The sequence below is a fragment of the Amblyraja radiata genome, chromosome 4 (genome assembly GCF_010909765.2).
Source record: "Amblyraja radiata isolate CabotCenter1 chromosome 4, sAmbRad1.1.pri, whole genome shotgun sequence".
Lineage (NCBI taxonomy): Eukaryota > Metazoa > Chordata > Chondrichthyes > Rajiformes > Rajidae > Amblyraja > Amblyraja radiata.
Window position 1 is genome coordinate 80227730 of NC_045959.1, and position 23200 is coordinate 80250929.

Here is a 23200-nt window from a genome sequence, read left to right on the forward strand (position 1 = left end):
TTGAGGCATTTTATATATTTTGTCCCATTTCCCAGAATGGCAGATATGTAGGTTTTATCGTCTTTATATATATTTTTGGTTATTCCCCAAGCTAATATAAAGTTAACCTATTAGTTTCACTGTAAAATGGATTACACAAAGACAAACTACTTAATATATTTAAAATCTGAAATAAAACAAAAATATTGGAAATATTCAACATCAGGAGTTTTTGCTGCCTGTCCCATTGAGTTACTCCAGCTTTTTGTGACTATCTAGTGTTTAATATTGATGCCTTTCATCTCATAGACTTGAAACATTGTGTTTATCATTTTTCATATAAAAAGATAGCACCTGGTTATTTGTTGAATACGAATCATTTCTTGCTATTGTCAACATATTTCTAAACAACTGTATTTCAAAACCTATGGGTAACTTATTTTATTTTACCTTTGCTTCCTTCAGGTAACAGTGCATGGCCTGAGTTACATCAGCAGCATGTACTGCATTGTGATAAGGGTTGTTACGGTGGTAGTCCTCCTGAACCATAACTGCATAAAAAGAAAAAGTTGATTTGACCATTTACAACTTGGGTAAAAAATATCTGGAAATATTTTAATACTCCAAGAGACAATTTTATATTTCTCCAAGAGACAATTCCTTGAATATTTGCGAACTAATTTTTAATTTCAATTTGAGTTCTAATAAATTATCATCATTCTCAAATTGAAATCTTATGTTGAAGACATTACCAAATTCTTGTATTATTATTTACATTTACTGCTGCAAGTGGTGATGTGCAAAAGAGTAATTTTACGGTCATCCAATGACCATTTTAATCATAAGGCTGTCACAACAAAATTCAGGTCCAAAGCATCAGGCTCTGCCGAGAAGTCCTTCAGATCTTTGTGCACTTGATCACTGCAGCAATGTAAAAGGAAAACTCTAAAGAACAGGTGCTCCTTTCATGAACAGAGATGCGATGGGGATAGAGATTGAGGAAGTCACAGTCATAGGTCCCCAGGAAAGAAGGTTGGATCAGCTTAGTCAAGAACAAGATCAAGGAAACTTTGAGGAGTGCTGGCGAGGTCAAGAGTTAGGTATAAAGTGATGTATTTTTTCTAACAATATTCTAATATCATTCAATGTGCATTGGATATTGACATCACATCAGCACAAACACAATCCACCATTCAAATTTCCAAAGGGGAGCAATTTGACAGATATCACTAGTTGCATTCCACTCAAATAATAATTAATTTTCCTGCACACAGCACTTTTCGTTTTAGTCTTTATAGCTCCAATTCATCTAAAATATAATTCCTCTGATTTAATGAAGTATTGTAAGTGTTCCTTACCTGCTAGAGTCCAATTCACAAATATAGTGACTTCAATATTCTTATTTGCAAGTCTCTCTTCAAGTTCACTCCACTCTACACCTTCTCTTGCTCTAGATCTCAATTTACAAGCTCAGATTTGAACGTACAATAACCAGAGATTCTATATTCCTTATAGTCTTCCGAGTGAACAAAAAGATTAAGCATAATTCCTCCATCTCAATTCATACAGCAATCAGAGGCGATTCAGTGATATGACAGTCATGGTGACAGGAAAAACAAAACAGCATCGAGACACAGTAGAGAGTTCATTAAGCAAGGAGGATAGGCTAGAAATCAAAATTATCAGTATCAGGAGGAAGACAAAAAGGGCTTCATGAAAGCAATTTCTGGTTTACTAAAATGCTACAATCCTGTGGTAATAAAGCAAAAACAGGCATATTAGTGCATGCCTGAACACAAGAAGGTTTTAACTATTGTGCACTGGAATAATTCTGAGCAAAAAAGTCCGGTTGAAGGTGGATGTTGAATCTGAACAGGAGTGGGACCAATGACCTCATGGGTGTGGTTGGGGAGGGTTTAAAAAACGAAAGAATTAAAATGAGCATCAAGTAAAATCACGCAGTTAGAAAAGTGAAAGGAAAAATAAGATGGGCAAAGAGAAGATACAAGAGGAGAATGTGCTTTAATGTAAAACAGAAATCCAAAGGTCTTCCACATGCATGTAAACAGGAAGAAGAAAGGGCTGGAATTAACCTGGGATAAAGACATCATGAATGAATAAGTTCATCCAAGGATAGTGGCAGAGGACATAGCTGCAATACTAAATGACTGGTCTATCTGTGTTCCTGGTCCAAATGCAATATACCCTATCTTGCTGAGGGAGGTGGAGCTGGAATTTGCAAAAGGGGCTTACCAAAGTCTTACAACCCTCCCTCAATACAGGAGGTGCTAGCAGGTTAGATAGTGCCAATCCCTTGTTGCAAGGACACAGCTGATATGATATATGATGGCAATAGGTCAGTCCAATTTACTTTAGTTTATTATTACCATGTGTGCAGAGGTACAGTGAAACTCTTTTATTTGCTTGCTATCCAGTCAGACTACACATGAATACAATCAAACCGTCCACAGATAAAGGTACTTTATCTAGTACAACATTTAGTGCAAGATAAAAGTCTGATTAAAGATAGTTAAAAAGATTCCAATGATGTGGACTGCACTCCAGCTGATGAGAGGACCGTTCAGTTGCCTGATAACAGCTGGAAAGAAACTTTCCCCCGAATCTGGAGGTATGCATTTTTAAACTTTCATACCTCTTGCCTGATGGTAGAGGGGAGAAGGAGGAGTGACCAGGACTGGTCCTTGATTATGGTGGCGGCCTTGCCGAGGCAATTTAAAGTGTAGATGGAATCAATGGAAGGGAGGATGGTTTGCGTGATGATCTGGGCTACGTATTTGTGGGGAAGATTATAAAATCTAATATTAAGGGGAAGAACAATAATAGTAATTTAAAAGTGGCAGCTAATAACAAAACCCCAATAGCGGTTTGTTAATGTCAAGCAGTTTCCAATTAATTCAAGTAATTTTTCATTTTTAAAAGAGAATACAACAGACATCACATTCAGAGGGCTTTTGATAAAATATGCAAAAGATTGGTTAACAAAGTTGAGGATTATGGAATAAAGGGTCAGTGGCAACACAGATGGGAAATTGACTTTAAGGCAGAAAGTAGTGATCTTGTTTAGATTACAGTTACTGATGATCCAGAGTGCTTGGTGCAAGGACCATATCTTTTTTGATATCAATTAAGACCAAACATGAGTCTCCAGAGTAAAATATCCAAATGACATGTAGCTTGGAAATATGATAAACAGTGTGAAGGATAACAGACTGCAAGAGGACACAATGAGCACATGATATTTAACTCAAAAAAAGTGTGACGCCAATCACTTTGGATGAAAAAGGAAGAGAAAATACACCGATAGCACAATTCTAAAAGCCATTTAGCAAAAAGAGAAAATTATTTATGAACTAAAGTGGAAAGGCAAAAGGTTGTTAAGTAACATATAGCTTGTTGGTTCATCACAAGGGAATTGTCATCCAATTTTGGTAACCAACTTTTAAAAAGGCTCTGAGGAATTTAGAAAATGATGTAGAAAATAAATACTAGAATGGTTACAAGTGTTGAGGGAAGTCAGCTTCAAGGTTAGACTGGAGCAGCTGGGTTCTTCTCGAAGCAAAGAAGAGATGGGATAAAGGTGTCCAAGATCATGACGGGTTTACACATGATTGAAAGAAGGAAATTGTTCCCATTAGTAAGTTCAAAGAGCTAAAGATTTAAACTATCATGAAAAAGATATACAACAAATACAACAAAGGTCTTTTCCTGCAGATCCGGAACTCGCTTTTTGTAAGACTGGAATGATTAGAATCAGAAGTAATTTTCAGGAATGCCGAGAAAGGGCAAGAGTATGGAATTTGACAGGATTGTTCCATTAGGAGCAGAGATGGGCAATGGGCCAAATGGCTTCCAATGGTGTACTTTCTAGGATTCTAATGTTATACAGTTATCAAGTAGAAAAATCTGGTAAAAACAAATAGTTACTTACCTAAAAATCGACGTAGTTTAACCAAATCTAATTTGAAATGCTCTATAAGTCCATGGTATTTAAACAGATGAAAGGCCAAAGTAACTAGACTATTTCCTGTAAATGTAGAAAAAGTTAACATTATTGTGATTTTTCATACTAATTTCACTGTTGCACATTTAAAAAACTTTTAACAATAATAATACACTCTATAATTTGAGCACTCCAGACCATAATGACTAAATAATATTCTCAAAGCATTAACTGCTTTTAATGCTTAAATAGTTTGCATTTTGGAGAATGAAAATAACTTAATTTGAAACAAAATAAAATCACTATAAAAAACCTGCTCCAAAATAATAGTACACAATTAGCGCAATGATACATTTCAGCATGAATGATCAAGGGAGTTTCACTGCAAATAATCTACAACTATTTTCTCAGATCAGTTTTGCGTTATTTCGCACTGAATTTGTAAAACCCGCTGCAACTTAATAGTTTATCTCCTCTCTCCAGTTTATGCAATACAAGGAAATTCCGTGGTTCTATGTCAATATTAAAATTATATCTTGTTATTTTTTTACTGGTAAAACCTGCAATTAATAATATTTTCTATGAATCCAATTTCATAACAAATTAATAGAATTAAAAAAAATATACAAATTGTATTCCGTTCAATAGATGCTTATAAATGTTGTTAACTATGATGTTCTTGTTTAATTAAGGCCTTCAAGAATGAATTTGGAATAGGTATGCACTTTTTTCAAGAGAATATTTCCATTTATTTATGCGTTTTTGCTCATTCAGCGGCTGCTGGAGGATATTCTTAGATCATGTCATTTCAACTTTGTCAATGTTGAGTCAAAAATTAACAAAGATTAAATATTAATTTCTTTAGACATTCTGTAATTCTAATTGTAAATGAGTTTTGCTTTTTCTATATCTTGGGAACCCTAATTTAGTGAAATGAGTGTCAGTGGGGGAGCATTTTGGACATAGCAACCTAACTCTGTATATTTCAAAGCAGTATGAAAAAAGATAGGGATGAACCAGGAACAAAGATCTTAAATTTGAGAGGGGAAAATTTCATTAAAATTAGACATATTCTGAGAAATGCAACTGGCAGGATCTATTTGCAGGTAAGTCTACATCTGCACAGTGGGAAACATTCATAGAGAAATAGTGACGGTTCAGGGTCTATATGTTCCTGTAAGAGTAAAAGCCAAGGGTAATAGGTGCACAGAACCTTGGATGTTGAGAGATTATGAGGGTTAGAAACATAGAAAATAGGTGCAGGAGTAGGCCATTCGGCCCTTCGAGCCTGCACCGCCATTCGATATGATCATGGCTGATCATCCAACTCAGTATCCCATACCTGCCTTCTCTCCATACCCCCTGATCCCTTTAGCCACAAGAGCCACATCTAACTCCCTCTTAAATATAGCCAATGAACTGGCCTCAACTACCTTCTGTGGCAGAGAATTCCACAGATTTACCACTCTCTGTGTAAAAAATGATTTTCTCATCTCGGTCCTAAAAGACTTCCCCCTTATCCTTAAACTGTGACCCCTTGTTCTGGACTTCCCCAACATCGGGAATAATCTTCCTGCATCTAGCCTGTCCAACCCCTTAAGAATTTTGTAAGTTTCTATAAGATCCCCCCTCAATTTTCTAAATTCTAGCGAGTACAAGCCGAGTCTATCCAGTCTTTCTTCATATGAAAGTCCTGCCATCCCAGGAATCAGTCTGGTGAACCTTCTCTGTACTCCCTCTATGGCAAGAATGTACTTCCTCAGATTAGGAGACCAAAACTGTACGCAATACTCCAGGTGTGGTCTCACCAAGACCCTGTACAACTGCAGTAGAACCTCCCTGCTCTTATACTCAAATCCTTTTGCTATAAATGCTAACATACCATTCGCTTTCTTCACTGCCTGCTCCACCTGCATGCCTACTTTTAATAACTGGTGTACCATGACATCCAGGTCTCATTGCATCTCCCCTTTTCCTAATCGGCCACCATTCAGATAATATTCCTAATCGGCCACCATTCAGATAATAATGGAACAAAGGAGAAAAAAAAGGAAGTATCTGATAAATCACAGAATTCTATAAAACACGCCTTCATAAACTGGTTATGGAAAGTACACTGGTCCAAATGCTGAAGTCCTAAATTTGGGAAAGCTCAATTTAAAAGTTATTGCATGGGAACTCTTAGAAGTCGACTGGGGGAGGCTATTTGCAGATAGAGGGACGTCTGGTAAATGAAAGGCTTTTACTAGCGAGAGTTCATGGCCTGTATGTTCCTGTATGGGTGAAGTGCAGGTACGGGTGAGTCGGAACCCTGGATGACAAGAGCGATTCTGGTCAAGAAAAAGGAGGTACCAGTCAGGTACATGCAGCTTGGATCAAGTGAATATCTTCTTACTGACGGTGTGGGAACATACTTGAGGGAAATTAGGAGGGCAAAAGGAGGACAAAAGAGAGCCTTGGCAGAGAAGGTAAAGGAGAATACAAAGAGATTTTGCAAGTATATTAATGGGAAATAAGTAACTTGAGAGAGAATAGGTCTCTTTAAAGCTCAACAAGGTGATCCATGTGTGGGGCAACATGAGATGGGAGAGGTATTAAATAAATATTTATCCTCTACATACACTGTGGAATAAGACATGGATGCAAGAGAACTCAGGGAAATGAACAGTGATGCCATCCACAGAGTGCACATTGTGGAAGAGGTGCTGCTCATCAGCTTAAAACGCACAAAAGGGAAAATAACAAAGTTATTAATGAACATTTACATGTAAATATGCGAGATTGTAGCTAGTAGCTAATTTCCATCTCTAGTCCCTTCATTCACTCCTCAGTCACACTTGGTGGTGGTGAGCACCATGGCTGCTAATCAGCGGAAGCAAATCAGCCAATCAGCGCCTGGCTGCTAATTAGTTAATCAGCGGAAGCTAATCAGCGCCCACGGCCCCTCCACCACCACCAATCACTCACACACATTTAATCACTCACACACAGGCAAAGGTAGGTGAAGTGTCTTGCCCAAGGACACAACGACAGTATGCACTCCAAGCAGGATTCGAACCGGCCACCTTCAGGTTGCCAGCCGAACACTTAGCCCATTATGCCATCTGTCGTCCTTTAATAGCTCCCGATATCACCTTCCTCACTTGTAGCCTAACTCAGCCTAATATTAGTAGGAAAGTTACTGGAGGAAATTCTGAGAGTCAGGATCTACATGCATTTGGAAAGGTAAGGGCGAAGTTCCCTGGCTTTTTTTGTGGAGGCAGCTGCTGGAAGATGATAAGCATGAACACAAAGGCTGCCATTGCTGGAATCTTAACAAGTGAGGAAGGTGATATTGGGAGCTATTAAAGGAGTGGTGAATGGCAGATGGAACCAGAAACAGACAGGGCAAGGGGTAAAAAGTTTGTTCAAATATGTGTGGTGGATGGAGGACCAGGTAAGGGATCAGGAGAGAGAGAAACATACTTTTAAGCTGGAAAGAGTGCAGAGGTTTACAAGGATGTTGCCAGGACTCGAGAGCCCGAGCTATAAGGACAGGTTCAACAGGCTAGGATTTTATTCCTTGGAGTACATGAGGATGAAGGGTGATCTTATGGAGGTGTATAGCATCATGAGGGAAATAGATAGGGTGAATGCACAGTCTTTCACCCAGAGCAGGGAAAATCAAGAACCAGAGAACATGGGTTTAATTAAGGTGAGATTAGAAAGATTTTCATACAGAGGGTGGTGGATATATGGAACGAGTTCCCATATGAGATAGGAAGTGGGACAAAAATGCTGGAGAAACTCAGCGGGTGCAACAGCATCTGTGGAGCGAAGGATATATGAGATAGTTGAGGCAGGTACTATAACACTTAAAAGACATTTGGACAAGTACATGGATAGGAATGGTTTTTCATGCAACCACAGGATGTGTGATACCCACCCTTTTATTAATTTCCTTCTCACCATCCAGGGGTCCAAATCGATGAAGCAGCAATTCCCCCACACATCCTCCAAATTAAACTTTATTTAGTTCAATGTGGTCTCTATACTGAAGAAACCAAAGACAGACTGGGTTCCCACTTTGTGCAATATGTCTTTCATGATGCAAGAGCAACCACGAGTGTAGGAGCCATTCATGCTAGGCTAGTTACTGTTTTTATATTCGCATTTAATATTATTTTGTCTAGATATTCCTAGCAGAATTATTATGAACACTTGGGGATGGGCTTTTGATACTTAGATGCACGTTACATATATCATACCAGGGGAGGGGTGGCCAGATCAGACCAGCCACGGGATTTGGAGAGAATACAGTTCTTACCAGATAGTTAGAACGTAAAGCTCCAATTTGTATAAGAATAAAGAGGTTCTGGTACATTCACCTTTTTGTCTGTACAACTACTTGAATAAAGAACTAATTAAGCCGGAAATAATGACTGGAAGATCTGTTTTTGCTTGTCTGCGTACAGTCATTCCCACCTATCCGTGGAGTAATGGCAACGGAAGGTTGGACATTGCAAAAATTGCCATTACTCCGAGCTTAAAGTAGTCTATTAATATAATACTCTGTCCCACTCCCAACTCAAATATTTTGTGCTTTCACTATGTTGCTCAAGGATGTACTGTAGCTCTTCTTCCACCTGGGCATGTTGCAGCCCTCAGGACATACCAAATGTAATTACTTCAGCTAACCATACTTTTGTTTATGAAGGAACTGCAGATGCTGGAAAATCGAAGGTAGACGAAAATGCTGGAGAAACTCAGCGGGTGAGGCAGCATCTATGGAGCGAAGGAAATAGGCAACGTTTCGGGTCGAAACCCTTCTTCAGACTTAGAGGTGGCGAAAATGTCGGAGGATTATTTGTTGTATATGACGGCTGATAAGGTGGAAGGTGAGGACAAGGGGGACTCTGCCCTTGTGACGAGTGGGACAAGCCTCATCTATGGTAGAAGAGGGGAACCCCTGTTCCCTGAAGAATGAGGACATCTCCGATGCCCTGGTTTGGAACACCTCATCCTCGGTGCACATGTGACATAGATGGAGGAATTGGAAGTAGGGGATGGAGTCCTTACTTTCCCCTTTTCTACCACATACAACAAATAATCCTCCGACATTTTCGCCACCTCCAACGTGATCCCACCACTTGCCACATTTTCCTATCTCCTCCCCTGTCTGTTGTCCGCAGAGACCGCTCCCTCCGTAACTCCCTGGTCAATTCGTCCCTTCCCACCCCCTCTCTGGGCACTTTCCCTTGCAACCGCAAGAAATGCTACACTTGTTGCTTTACCTCCCCCCTTGACTCCATTCAAGGACCCAAGCAGTCTTTCCAGGTGCAGCAGAGGTTCACCTGCACCTCCTCCAACCTCAACTATTGCATCCGCTGCTCTAGATGTCAGCTGCTCTACATCGGTGAGACCAAGCTTAGGCTTGGCGATCGCTTCGCCCAACACCTCCGCTCGGTTCGCAATAACCAACCTGATCTCCCGGTGGCTCCGCACTTCAACTCCCCCTCCCATTCCAAATCCAACCTTTCTGTCCTGGGCCTCCTCCATGGCCAGAGTGAGGACCACCGTAAATTGGAGGAGCAGCACCTCATATTTCGCTTGGGCAGTTTACACCCCAGCGGTATGAACTTTGACTTCTCTAATTCCCCACCCCACCCCCACCCACCCTCACATCAACCATACTTTGTTTGCTTCAGTTGTTGCTTTGTTTGTTTCTATTTTTGCTTCTGACTAATTGTTTATTTTTAAAAAGTATGATCATCCGCACAGGTTTGGCATACACCTTGTTAAACATCCTATCAAACACTGTTCTCTCTACCACACCTCCTCTCTGCAATTTAAAACATGCTCATTTCTCACTTTTCCGGTTCTGGTGAAATGTTGACTGTTTCTCTCCCCAGATATGATGCCAGTCCAGCTGAATGCCTCCAGCATTCTCTGTTTTGATTTTGGATTTCTGGTGTATGAAACTTTGTCAAAGGTTTCCTCAGCAGTTTCATAAGCATGCAAGTTACCCAGTAAGGTTGCACACATCTTAGTGCAATAAGGAACATGAGGATAAGATTCAAGTTCATGCAAATGCAGGATAAATGGGATTTGAGCAGTGATTGAAGGCAGCTGGAACTATTCTACAGAATCTGGACCATATCCAGGAGAGGTAATGATACGCAGAGAGAATTTGACAGTTCAAAGATTTTACATATATAGTTAAGGTGTTGTAGTAGTGACAAACAGATAGGGAAGAGGATCAAAAACAAAAGAGAAAATGCTAAAAACACTCCATTGGTCAAGCAGCATCTGTGGAAAGAGAAAGAGTAAAAGTTTTAGGTCAAGTAACCTTCATTTCTTACCAAGGAAGAATGGGTGCTGCATTGGACAGAGTACCTAACTCTTCAATTACTGTAAAGCATTTTTTTTTTTTAAATGCTTTGCCACATTAATGGCTTCATCTATCAGAACTTCACGAATCCTTATAGCATAGTAGACAAACATTTATCCATTCCAGTCTTTACTTGGTTAAAATTGGAAACTTACAATAATTTGTACTGTATTTGAAATACAGTAGATAGGTATAGGGAGGTTTCACGGCAGTCGGGTCACGACCCATGACCCGTACTGTTGCTACGCTACTCCAAATGGATTACACGCGATGAACTGCAGGTAGGCACTTACCATTGTTTCCAGCGTAGCGGGCCCGTTAAAACCCATTGAAATTGTCAATTTTTGCGCTGTAAATAATTATGGAAATCGGGATAAGCGTGTGAGACATTTAGCCTACTTCAGAATTCCAAAAGTGAGGAGAAATTACGGTAGCTAAAAGCGAGAGCTGAAGGGACAACAACAGCCAGAGTGCTTGGCGAACATTGGCCGTTTGCTCACTGCATTTCATCAACAGTAAGGCATTATTTGTGTTTTTTCTTGATTCCTTTGGCATCTAAAAAGTTTCAGAAGTGATAAATCTGGCTGTAATTTTTTTAAATCGCCCATGGTTCTCGTGGGTTTTTACATACAAAATGAAAACGCATCTGAAGAAAAATTTACAGCCAGATTTATCACTTCTGAGAATTTTTAGATACCAAAGGAATCAAGAAAAAACACAAATAATGCCTTACTTGATGAAATGCAGTGAGCAAACGCGATAATTCCCAATATTTTCAATGTTTACTAAGCACTTTAGCTGCTGTAGTCCCTTCAGTTCTCGCTTCTCTATACCTTCATTTCGCTTCACTTTTGGAATTCTGAAGTTGGGTACATGTCTCTCACACTTACCCCGACTCCCACAATTTTTTTCAGCGCAAACATTTTTGGCGGTTTTTATCATGTAGGAAAGTACCCGTTTCAAACATTAATAACATTTACCGGAAGTGACGGATGTCTTCCAGTTGGATTGAGCGGCTCCGTGCTTCGAGCCCTATGACCCAGTGACTTTTCGTGCAACCTCCCTATAAGAGGAGCTGCAGATGTTCTTTATCTCTCCACATAGACGGATATGTGGAGAGATAAAGAACAATGAATGAAAGATGTGCAAAAAATTAACGATGATAAAGGAAACAGGCCGTTGTTAGCTGTTTGTAGGGTGAGAATGAGAAGCTAGTGCGACTTGGGTGGGGGAGGGACAGAGAGAGAAGGAATGCTGGGGCTACCTGAAGTAAGAGAAATCAAGAATCAGACCACTGGGCTGTAAGCTGCCCAAGCGAAATATGATATGTTGTTCCTCCAATTTGCATTTTGCCTCACTCTGACAATGGAAAAGGACAGACAGAAAGGTCTGTGTAGGAATGGGAAGGAGAATGAAAGTGTCCAGCAACCGGGAGATCAGGAAGGTTCAAGCGGGCTGAGCAAAGGTGTTCCGCAAAACAATCGCCCAGTCTGCGTTTGGTCTTGCCGATGTACAAGTCAACATCTTGAACAATGGATAGAAACATAGAAAATAGGTGCAGGAGTAGACCATTCGGCCCTTCGAGCCTGCACCGCCATTCAATATGATCATGGCTGATCATCCAACTCAGTATCCTGTACCTGCCTTCTCTCCATACCCCCTGATCCCTTTAGCCACAAGGGCCACATCTAACTCCCTCTTAAATATAGCCAATCAACTGGCCTCAACTACCTTCTGTGGCAGAGAATTCCAGAGATTCACCACTCTCTGTGTGAAAAATGTTTTACAAAATGTTTTACAGTAGATGAGGTTGGAGGAGGTGCAAGTGAACCTCTGCCTAAACTGAAAGAACTGTCGGAGTCCCTGAACAGAGTTGAGGGATATAGAAACATAGAAATTAGGTGCAGGAGTAGGCCATTCGGCCCTTCGAGCCTGCACTGACCGCCATTCAATATGATCATGGCTGATCATCCAACTCAGTATCCCGTACCTGCCTTCTCTCCATACCCTCTGATCCCCTTAGCCACAAGGGCCACATCTAACTCCCTCTTAAATATAGCCAATGAACTGGCCTCAACTACCCTCTGTGGCAGAGAGTTCCAGATATTCACCACTCTCTGTGTGAAAAAAGTTTTTCTCATCTCGGTTTTAAAGGATTTCCCCCTTATCCTTAAGCTGTGACCCCTTGTCCTGGACTTCCCCAACACCGGGAACAATCTTCCTGCATCTAGCCTGTCCAACCTCTTAAGAATTTTGTACGTTTCTATAAGATCCCCTCTCAATCTCCTAAATTCTAGAGAGTATAAACCAAGTCTATCCAGTCTTTCTTCATAAGACATATAGGGACAGGTGATGCAACTTTTTTGCGGTTGCTGGGGAAGGTACCTGGGGAGGGGTGGTTTGGGTGGGAAGGGATGAGTTAACCAGGAAGTTGCAGAGGGAACGGTCCCTGCAGAAGGCGGAAAGGGCGTAATTGTTTATTCATCTTTTAGAATCTGGACATCATTGGCAAGGTCAGAATTTATTACTTATCCTTAAGTAACTTTGATAATACGGTGGCAAGTCATCTTCTTAAACCACCGCAGTCTTTCTGATGAATAGACAGGTAGTCCCACAATGCTAGAGGTGGTGGAGAAGGGACCAAGGAACGTGAAGATCTAGATGCAATGACAATGACAAATTGGCAATATACTTGGTCGTGCACTTGCATGTAGAGGGGTTTGTATGACAGCTGTCTTTGTCTTTATTTCTGGTAAAAGATCACAGATTTGGTTGGAACTGTCACAGTAGCCTAGTCAAATAAGTGAATTTTGTAGATATGCACTGCAGCAAATTACATTATAATGATCAAAATGGTTGCTTTGCCTTGTATCCGTCAAGCTCCCTGCAAGTTGTTGGAGCCCACTAGAATTCAGGCAAGTAGTTCTGCATGAACCTGATTTTGTATATGTTGTAAAGGTTTTGGCGTATTCAGGGAGCTATGGACTTGGACCCCTAGATCATTCTGTATATCAATGCTGTAAAATTGATTGATTAGTAGGACTGGATGTTACAATCCCTAATATTCACTGCAATTGACATTCTTGTTATGACCACTAGGTGAATTTGCTAACAATCAAATTCACCTAGTGGTTTGCCATTAACTGTATATGTTCCCCCTTATATTCAATCTCCCAAAGTGAATATTCACTTGCTCGAATTAAACACCACCTGTCATTTCTCCATGCATATCTGTAGATCTCTATCCCATGACAACCTGAGACCGGATAGAAGCCTATAAAATCATGAGAGGCATGGGCAGAGTAGAGTGTCAGGTTGGAAATGCCAAAGGAGGGCATTGCTTTAAGTTGAGAGGAGTAAGGTTTAAAAGGAAAGTTGCTGGGTAAGCTTTCTTTTGCACAGAGTGGTAGATATCTGGAACACGCTGCCAGGCGTAGTCATGGTAGTCAATCCAATCGCAGCATTTAAGAGGCATTTAGACAGGCACATGAACATGCAAGAAATGGAGAGATCGTGTGCAGGCAGCTGGAGATGGTTTAATTTGCAATCATGGTTGGCACAGATAGCGTGAGCTGAAGAGCCTGCTCCTGTGCTGCTCTGTTCACATACTTGGTGTTTATCAATCCATGTATCAATGTTATCTTAGTTTTACTGCATGCAGTCATGGATTTGGAAATGTACATACTGAATAGATTCCTAGATACGACCCTCTGATAAAAGGAGTCATTCTTGAAACAGCTAAAGATTCTTGAGGAATTCTACTGGAACATCCTGAGGACTCCTACATGCACAACTATCTTCCTTTTTGTCAGGTAAGATTCTAACCACTGGTTTGACGGTTTTGCCGAGGTTCCACACACACCTTTATATCACATTCAGTCAAATGCTGCATTGATGTCCTGGACTATCACTCTGACCTTATCTCTAGAATTCAGACCATTATTAGACCACGATTGTGGGAGGTCTGTGGATGCAGGAGGGGGGGGGGGGGGTTGTTGTCGCTTGGTTCAACAATGTTATTTAGGGCCAATAATGAGAAAATACGAAAATACTTCTCACTTGGAGGAATATTTGTAATTTTGTGCCAGAGATCAGAGATTAATTCACTGAAGACATTTCTTGGCCCAAATAGCAGCAAGGAGTATGAATAGAAAGCAGGAATATGATTTTATACATGATCAAATTGAATTACAAACAAAATTTGAATGTATTTATATTCTATGTTTCAATGTAGTCTATTGCAAACAATAGTGGGAGCAAAATATTTGAGCATTTTAAAAGGAAGAGGAAGATTGACAATTGATAAGGAGAGATTAAAAAGTTATCACTTTTAGAAGAAAATGCACAAAAGTCACGATCAGATCAGCTACAGTATAATGGCAGAGCTGCTAAGTGACTGACCAAGTATGTTCATATCAACAGCACACATATGACCAGGAAGAAAGCAGAGGCAAAATAACTTAAAGGATCAGAGAGGCGCCAGGTGGCGCCGTACAATGGCAGCCTCGCCAACAGTCTGTCTCGTTCTTTTCTTTCTTGTTTTTAATATGTTGTTAAATGTATGCTTCAGTGTATCTTTAAGTTTGCATTATGTGGGGGGGGTTTGGGGGAAACTTATTTTAATCTCTTTCGACGGAGATGCTATGTTATTTAATCCTCGACGGAGATGCTATTTTTTTCCGTATCGTATCTCCGTCCGTGCTGCGGCCTAACATTGAGGAGCTATCTTGACTTTGGGAACTCCAACCGCGGGAATCTGCGGACTTAACATCGTGGAACTTGGTTAGGGACCAACTTCGGAAGCTCCAAGCCACAGGAGCTTCGACCGCCCCAATCGAGGGAGCTTCGATCGCCGGCTGCGGGAACTTCGATCTGTGGATGGTTCGACTGCCCCGTCCGCGGGGGAATAAGGAGGAAAGAAGATAAGACTTTATTGTTAACTTTTATGTAGTTGTGTGTCTTGTTGCTTTTCTCTAGTATGACTATGGTAAATCAAATTTCACTGTACCTTAAATGGTACACGTGACAATAAAGGACCATTGAACCATTGAGGAAGGGGAGACATTGCAATGCAAGCATATGCAACAGAGAGATTTGATAGGATAATAGCTGATGCAGACAGGAGGACACTGACAGATCTTGATGAATTTAGTAAATACTAGACCAAGTGCAGACCCGTTGGGTCTGTTCCCCCAACGTGCGGTTGTGGGGGGGGGAGGCGGCATGGGGGAAGAGAGAGGGTGGGCTGAGAGGGGGGTGAGATGAGGGGCGGGGAGAGGTGGGGAGCAGGGAGGGAGGGTGGAGGGAATGGGGTAGGGGTTAGGGGAGGGGGGTTTAGGGGAGGGACATGGGAGAGGGGGGTGGAAGGGAAGAAAAAGAGGGGAGAGAGAGAGAGGGGGGGAGAGGAGAGGGGGAGAGGTGGGAAAGGAGGAGGGGGGGAGAGGGGGAGAGGAGGAGAGGGGGGAGAGGAGGAGAGGGGGGAGAGGAGGAGAGGGGGGCAGAGGAGGAGAGGGGGGAGAGGAGAGAGATGAGGGGGAAGAGGAGGAGGGGGGAAGAGGAGGAGAGGGGGGAAGAGGAGGAGAGGGGGGGAGAGGAGGAGAGGGGGGAAGAGGAGGAGAGGGGGGAAGAGGAGGAGAGGGGGGAAGAGGAGGAGAGGGGGGAAGAGGAGGGGAGGGGGGAAGAGGAGGAGAGGGGGGAAGAGGAGGAGAGGGGAGAGAGGAGGAGAGAGGAGAGGGGGGAGGAGGAGAGGGGAGAGGAGGAGAGGGGGAAGAGGAGGAGAGGGGGAAGAGGAGGAGAGGGGGGAAGAGGAGGAGAGGGGGAAGAGGAGGAGAGGGGGGAAGAGGAGGAGAGGGGGGAAGAGGAGGAGAGGGGGGAGAGGAGGAGAGAGGAGAAGAGGGGGGGGAGGGGGAGAGGGGAGGAGGAGAGGAGGGGGAGGGGGAGGAGAAGAAGTGGAGGAGGAGAGGAGGAGAGGGGGAGAGGAGGAGAGGGGGGAGAAGAGGAGAGGGGGGGGAGAAGAGGAGAGGGGGGGAGAGGAGGAGAGGGGGGGAGAGGAGGAGAGGAGGAGAGGAGGAGAGGGGGGGAGAGGAGGAGAGGGGGGAAGAGGAAGAGAGGGGGGAGAGGAGGAGAGGTGAGGGGAGAGGAGGAGAGGGGGGAGAGGAGGAGAGGGGGGAGAGGAGGAGAGGGGGGGGAGGAGGTGTATGACGGCCGTAGGTGGTGGCGTTCTCTTGGAAATCGCAGCACAGAAGGCCAAAAGCGGTCAAGAACAGAGATTTAGTAATATAGATTAGGCAAAAAGGAAATTGAATGATATGGGGTTACATCAGCAGGAACGAGACGCACGGGGGCTGATTGCCACAGAGAAATATAGTTTTTGACAAGGTTATGAACAGCGAGGGAAGAATAGGACATTCTGGACAAGTCTTTGTAAAGCAAAATCATAGACTTTGTAACAACAATTTATGACCTCTTACTGGAGAAAATTACCACTTTGCACATTGTTATTGTATTTTTTTTTGTATGTAGATTCAATGTCAGCTGTTCAATAGACTGTTGTCTGCAGCGTTATAATTTTGATTGAAAATTTCATACTTTCAAAAATCCATTAAAACAATGATGAATAGAGATAATATTCTGAGAAATAAGCCTTCAAATTTGATCTCACAATTTCATAATTATCTGTTATTTTTTGTACATGAATAATCTCCATTGAAAATTTGTTTAAGTAGCTAAAATAGTATCTCCAAATATATAATTACAGAAATAATGACTTGAGTCATCCTAACTTGAGATTCCACAATTAGACAGTGAAGGAGACCATCCAGAGGAAAATAGCTTCTCCATGCAAACATTTGGTTGGATTCAACATTTGCATGACAAGTTCTGGGAGGTATAGTTCATGTTACATCACCTTTTGGCAGAACTATGTCCTTCATACATGCACTGTGTAGAAGAGGGACCCCTTTCTCATGAAAGACTTTCTACACATTTTTATCTCCTGGGGTTTATCTGGGTTATATTGATCACCCGCTGAACCGGAAATCACGGCTATTCGTCTATCTCCTTATGCATTGATCTGTGCACGAGTGAAGGGAAGAGGTAGAATGTTTTCCCCCCCCCCCCCCAATATACTTAATTCTGTGCGTATACATAATTTTGGGAAAATATTATGTGGAACATGGTAGGAACAGTAATGACATGGCCATGTTTTAATAGAATTTGATTCAGGACATAAATCCCCCATCTGATTTTTTCATGACCTGAAATGAAATGACTTAATTAGTTCTCATACCTTGCCCTTAACTGGCTGATAGGTTACAGATGCAACATTTATAAAGTCACAAACAACTTCCTTTTCCTCCTGTCTGCATTTTAGAAAATAAAGTTTATCAGAAATATTTGCTATTTCAAGAAAAAAAGTTTATCTTTAAACAATAAATTCTGATTTGTCCAAAATAAAGAATAGCAATCTTCCTCAGAAAGCAAAATAATTAAACTTAACTTACCGTTTGTTAATCTGTCAAAAAGAAAGATGTCAAAATTCCAATTTCCATTCTTTTCTAGCATACACTGAAAGCACAAAATTAATAATCCTCAGCAAAAAAAATCCTTGATCTGAAACTCATTTTTAAAGCAGTTTAATTCTGTATTAATGCAGTAAGTGCCTATCTCAGGGTTTCTATGTCCACCACTGAGAAAAGCTGACAGGACAGAACGGTGGAACCTTGATGGGTGAAGGCTAAAGTTGATGACAACAGTGAGAATGCATCCATTAAATGCGTTCATTAAATTGGTGTTTGCTTGGAGAAGACTGTAAATCATTGGTATAAACAATTGCCAAGAATAATGGAAAGATATGGAATGACACTTATAGTACAGACATCTACAAAGTGGAAACTTTGTTTAATTCAGAACAGTGAATAAAATCGATGAAATCTATACTGGGGATGAGATAGGAAACAATTTTAACTAGAACCTAGTACAAGATAAACCAATGATTTAACTTCTTAGGTGAAAGCTGTGTTGTTTGTTTGGTACACAAGTTCATACAAAATAATCAGCTTACAGATATGATTTTTTTTTAAATCAATTGTGAATTGATTGAAAATCCCAAATGGAACATTCACAATAATGTCTCCGATGAACATACAGAATAATCACTATCTGCCTGAATGACTGCAGCTTCAACAGCCCGCAAATAATGACAATAGATTCCTTGATTTATTTTAATAAGATTCATCAATTATAATTAAATTCCCCCCCCCCCATCCATCCTGTACTGATCCCCCCCCCATCCATCCTGCACAGACCCCCCCCCCCGTCCATCCAGTACTGATCCTCCCTATTCAACTCCTCTGACATCCCCCGCGCTCTCCTCACAATTTTACCTACTCCAACCAACACGCACTAATTCCCTAGCCTCAATCCATCCATTCCGCAACGATTGCCTTCTCAACCCCCCCCATCCATCCATCCCGCACTGATTCACAACTCTACATTGGATTTATCCAGGTTTTACTTCTACAGTCGGTCATATACATCACAAATTTGGTCAGGAGATATTTCAGCTGAAATTTTAACGTGAATTCTGAAGTGGGAAGGATGGAAACAGCATTTATCAATAATTTTTTTTAATCTGGTACGAACAAACTGGGTATGTTCATACATCTAATCTGAATGTCTGGTAATGTGGCATTTTGACACCTTTAAACATATTACCAAAAGAACATTTGCTGCAGTTATGTCCTTTGACCATCTCTTGTCAGTTGGTGTAACCGGCCAGATGGACATAGTCGGTTTTAACAGCTATTATCATAAAATGCCTTTAGAAATTTCCTTGCAACCTGCATATTTTGTTGTGGATAAATTACGTGGGAAGCGAGAGTGTTTCTGTACCAATAGCAATAATGACCCATGCTATGGGCATGTCATGATAATTTTCGGTCCTTCACAGAAAACATGCTTGCATTAATCTGTAGTGTGCATGGTTAAGCATATATGTTACCATGGTCCAGGATTTATTGAGATAGGTCGATCATACGCTGATTAATCCAACCACATTTTTGTTTGGAAGTGGAAAGAAATAATAGAAATTGCATTAATTGCAACGTGTAAAAAGAGTTGAGATACTGTATTATAATTTTGCTGCATGTCATTGTGGTATATATCATGTCTTGATTGGTGAATATGTTTTGTTTGTGACTTTATTTCAAGCAGAAATAATATGTGAATGCTTCATTGAGCATAATTCCGACAGTCCGAGCACATTATTGCACGCGTCATGCAAGCCGTCTTGAATGACCACCTAAACTGTCATTTGGCAACCTAAAAAGCTGCCAAGGTTGATTTGATTCCTTTATTGTCATTCAGACCTTTCGGTCTGAACGAAATTTCGTTGCCTGCAGTCATACACAATAATAATAAATAACAAAACATACAATAAACACAAATTAACATCCACTACAGTGAGTTCACCAAGCACCTCCTCATTGTGATGGAGGTGGCAACAGGGAAAAAAAGTTAAGTGAGAGCCCTGTCTAGTCTTAGTTGATGAACCCTGTATATTAATTAGCATTTGTGGGAAGCACAGAGTAGCATAGCATTTAACATAATGCTATGCTACTCAACGTTCAACGTTCATTACTGAGCGAGCCAGTGGCACAACGGCTCAAACAGCCTCAACCAACCCAAATGCCAGACTGTTGCAGGAGAGGAGAGAATTAATGTTCTTAAACAAAATTGAGGACTGTCGTAATTATCAACATCAGGTAGGAATGTACAGAACAATGGCTGTGGAGACAATTTCCCATTATCGTACTTAAGACACCATTCGTCATGTTCTGTTGCGCCATTGTTGTGCTAAATGTAACTATTCAAAACTGTTAGTTCAAAACGAGTATCTCAAAATTAGCATCAATGAAGCCTGGTGTTTCACTAGGAGCAGAATTGAATTCTCCCACAACTGTAATATCATGGACACCATATTCCTCATTCCATCATTAGCAAAGCCAGGAAACTGGCGTTTGTTCAGTAGGAAATATAGAAGCCATACCAGGAGTAGGACTATGTCCGGGAGTACCAGTAATGTGCTGAGGCTATGGAAATTGGCCAATGGCCACAATCATTTTGGACAATAATGAGGGACCAACGCAATGAACAACACCAGCATTTTTAAGACCATGTCGAAATTTGCACAGATATATCGCAAAGAAATAAATTAAATCCACCTAATTACCATCCAGTTAATCAACACGTGGTCACAAGGAGCACCATTATCTCTGTTATTAAACAGCAAATTACTTCATCAATGTTTTATTTGGATTTTGATCGGAACTCTTGGCTGCAGACACATTACTGCCCATGCCAAAAGATGGACAAGTTCAAATGCAAGATGAGTGATTTGCCCTTAACATCAAATTGGATCTAATCAAGGATACCAAGTTTTGATTTTTTTTAATATAAATCGGTGGAAATTACAGAAAATCACTCAATTCACATCTCAAAAGCCAAAAATTATGGTGGCTATTGATCGACATTAATATCGAATCTCCTTCCGCACTACGGCCTAACATCGAGAGTTGGCGGCCTTTGCTGGTGACTGACTTTTGAGAGTTCCACAGTGTGGAGCCAGTGTGAACAGTTAACATCGCGGAGCCCGCGATCCATTTGCCTGGGATCGACCTGAGCTCCAACCGTGGGTGCTTGTGGACTTAACATCACAGAGCTCGCAGTCTCTGGTCAGAGACCGATTTCAGGGACTCCAAGCCGCAGGAGCTTCGATCGCTCCGACACGGCAGCTTCGACCGCCCCGACGGATGGCTCGACTGCCTTGACCGTGGGAGAATAAATAGGAAGAAGATTGGACTTGCTTGCCTTCCATTACAGTGTGGAATGTGGGGAATCTGCTGTGGTGGATGTTTATATGTAGTTGTGTGTGTGCCTTGTTGCTTTTTTTTCGTATGGCTGTATGGTAAATCGCATATCACTCTACCTTTATTGGTACATGTGACAATAAAAGATCTTTGAAACCTATGAACCTTTAAGTCAAATGTGGGAAAGTGCACTGATAATTCTATTACAAACTCGGAAGAACAAGCAAACAAATACTTGTAAAACTAGATAACATGCAGGTGTGAACTGCTGGCAAAAATATTCATGCTACACAAGTGCCAGGCAATGATCATCAAGAGTCTAACCACCAATCTTTGACATTTAATATACCACTGTTGAGTCCCACTCGGCAATTATCTTACAGGGAGTTATCAATGACCAGAAATGTAACTGAAAGAGGTAAAACAAATCGGTAACTTGCAGTGCTAGTCTCCCATAAACATATAGAATAATCACTATCTGCCTGAATGGCTGCAGCTTCAACAGCCTGCCAATAATGACAATTCCTTGATTTTTCTAAAAAGATTCATCAATTATAATTAAACAATCATGCCACATAGCTAAAATGAAGATGGTTATCAAGAATTACAATGGGATCTTGATCAGCTGAGCAAGTGGGCAAAGGAATGGCAAATTGAGTTTTTACAAATTAGTGCGAGAGGTTTCATTTTGAAGTCAATCCAGGGCAGGACGTTCACAGTGAATGGTCGGGTGTTGGAAACTTTGAAGAACAGAGGGATCTAGGAGCACAGGATCATAAGTGATAGGAGTAGAATTAGGCCTATCGGCCCATCAAGTCTACTCTGCCATTCAATCATGGCTGATCTATCTGTCCCTCCTACCCCATTCTCCTGCCTTCTCCCCATAAAGTTTGACACCTGTACAAGTAAATACTTCGCAGCTAGATCGGGAGGGGGTGAATAAGGCTTTTGCCATGTCGGCCTTCATCAGTCAGGGGATTGAGTATGGAAGTTGGGATGTTATGTTAAAGTTGTACAAAACATTAATGGGCCACAGTTGGAGTATTATGTTCAGTTATGATCACCTTATGATAGGTATGATACCATTAAGTTAGGAAAAAGAATGTAGATGTTGCTACAACTCAAGGGCCAGAGCCAAAGGGAGAGGTTGGGCTGGCTGCGACTTTATTTCTTGCACAGCAATTTTTTCCAGGGTTGGGGAATGAAGAACTAGAGGACATAGGTTTAAGATGAGAGGGGATATGTTTAATAGGAATCCGAGGGATATTGCGGCAATGGAATTGATCACTTTGGGGACAGAAGGAAACAATCCCCTCCCAACCCTCAACAACCCCTCCCCATCTCAACTTCACAAGGAAATGTATGGTTCAAAGTTGAGTTATGCTCCTTTTCACATCAGAAATTATTTTTTGCATAGTACACTGTTATATGCTCCATACAATTGAATTTTCTGATCACAATCAAATTTGAATATAGTGGTCTGCAATTTAGGTTTTCTCCTCTATAATACAATCGTAACAAAAGCAAAAAACGTTGTGGTATTGTCTTAAACTGGCTACCTAGTAGAATTCTCTACCAAAAGCAGGTAGTTATTTTCCAGATAATCCAATGAGGAGAAATGTGTTTAAATATCAAACTCCAATGAGAATGAAGAAAATGATGCAAACCAACAAGAGAAAATCTGACTGAATTTACAAATCAACTTACATGATCACAAACATCTTAAAAATTCTATCCATAAATCAAAAATCTACTACTGCGCAGAAATATTTAAAAAGAATCATTATGTAACATTGATATTCAATTAGAATTTCAAACTCACCAGGGCTTGGCCACCATAGTCATCATCTAGTATGCAGAGAGAGTTCAGAGAAGAAACATCACGAAATAAATGAGCTGATCGAAAATATCTTTGAAAACTTAACAACCTTCTTATCTTCCTTACTGAAGCCAATTCTCCGGTTTCAGGTGGTACTGCAAAAATAATGGATGACATGAAGATTATTTCATACCCTACCTGCC

At 41.1% G+C, this 23200-nt stretch overlaps 1 protein-coding gene across 5 annotated transcripts in view; it reads right to left on the reverse strand.

Annotated features, from left to right (window-relative positions):
• pde7a (phosphodiesterase 7A) overlaps positions 1-23200 on the reverse strand; it is a 115388-nt gene that overhangs the window by 22830 nt on the left and 69358 nt on the right. For all 5 annotated transcript variants that reach the window (XM_033019806.1, XM_033019808.1, XM_033019807.1 and 2 more), the window contains 4 exons: positions 23001-23152; positions 17813-17876; positions 3929-4024; positions 430-530 (listed from right to left, as the gene is read on the reverse strand). In XM_033019806.1, the coding sequence (XP_032875697.1) occupies positions 430-530; positions 3929-4024; positions 17813-17876; positions 23001-23152 (413 nt within the window). The remainder of the gene's footprint in view (positions 1-429; positions 531-3928; positions 4025-17812; positions 17877-23000; positions 23153-23200) is intronic.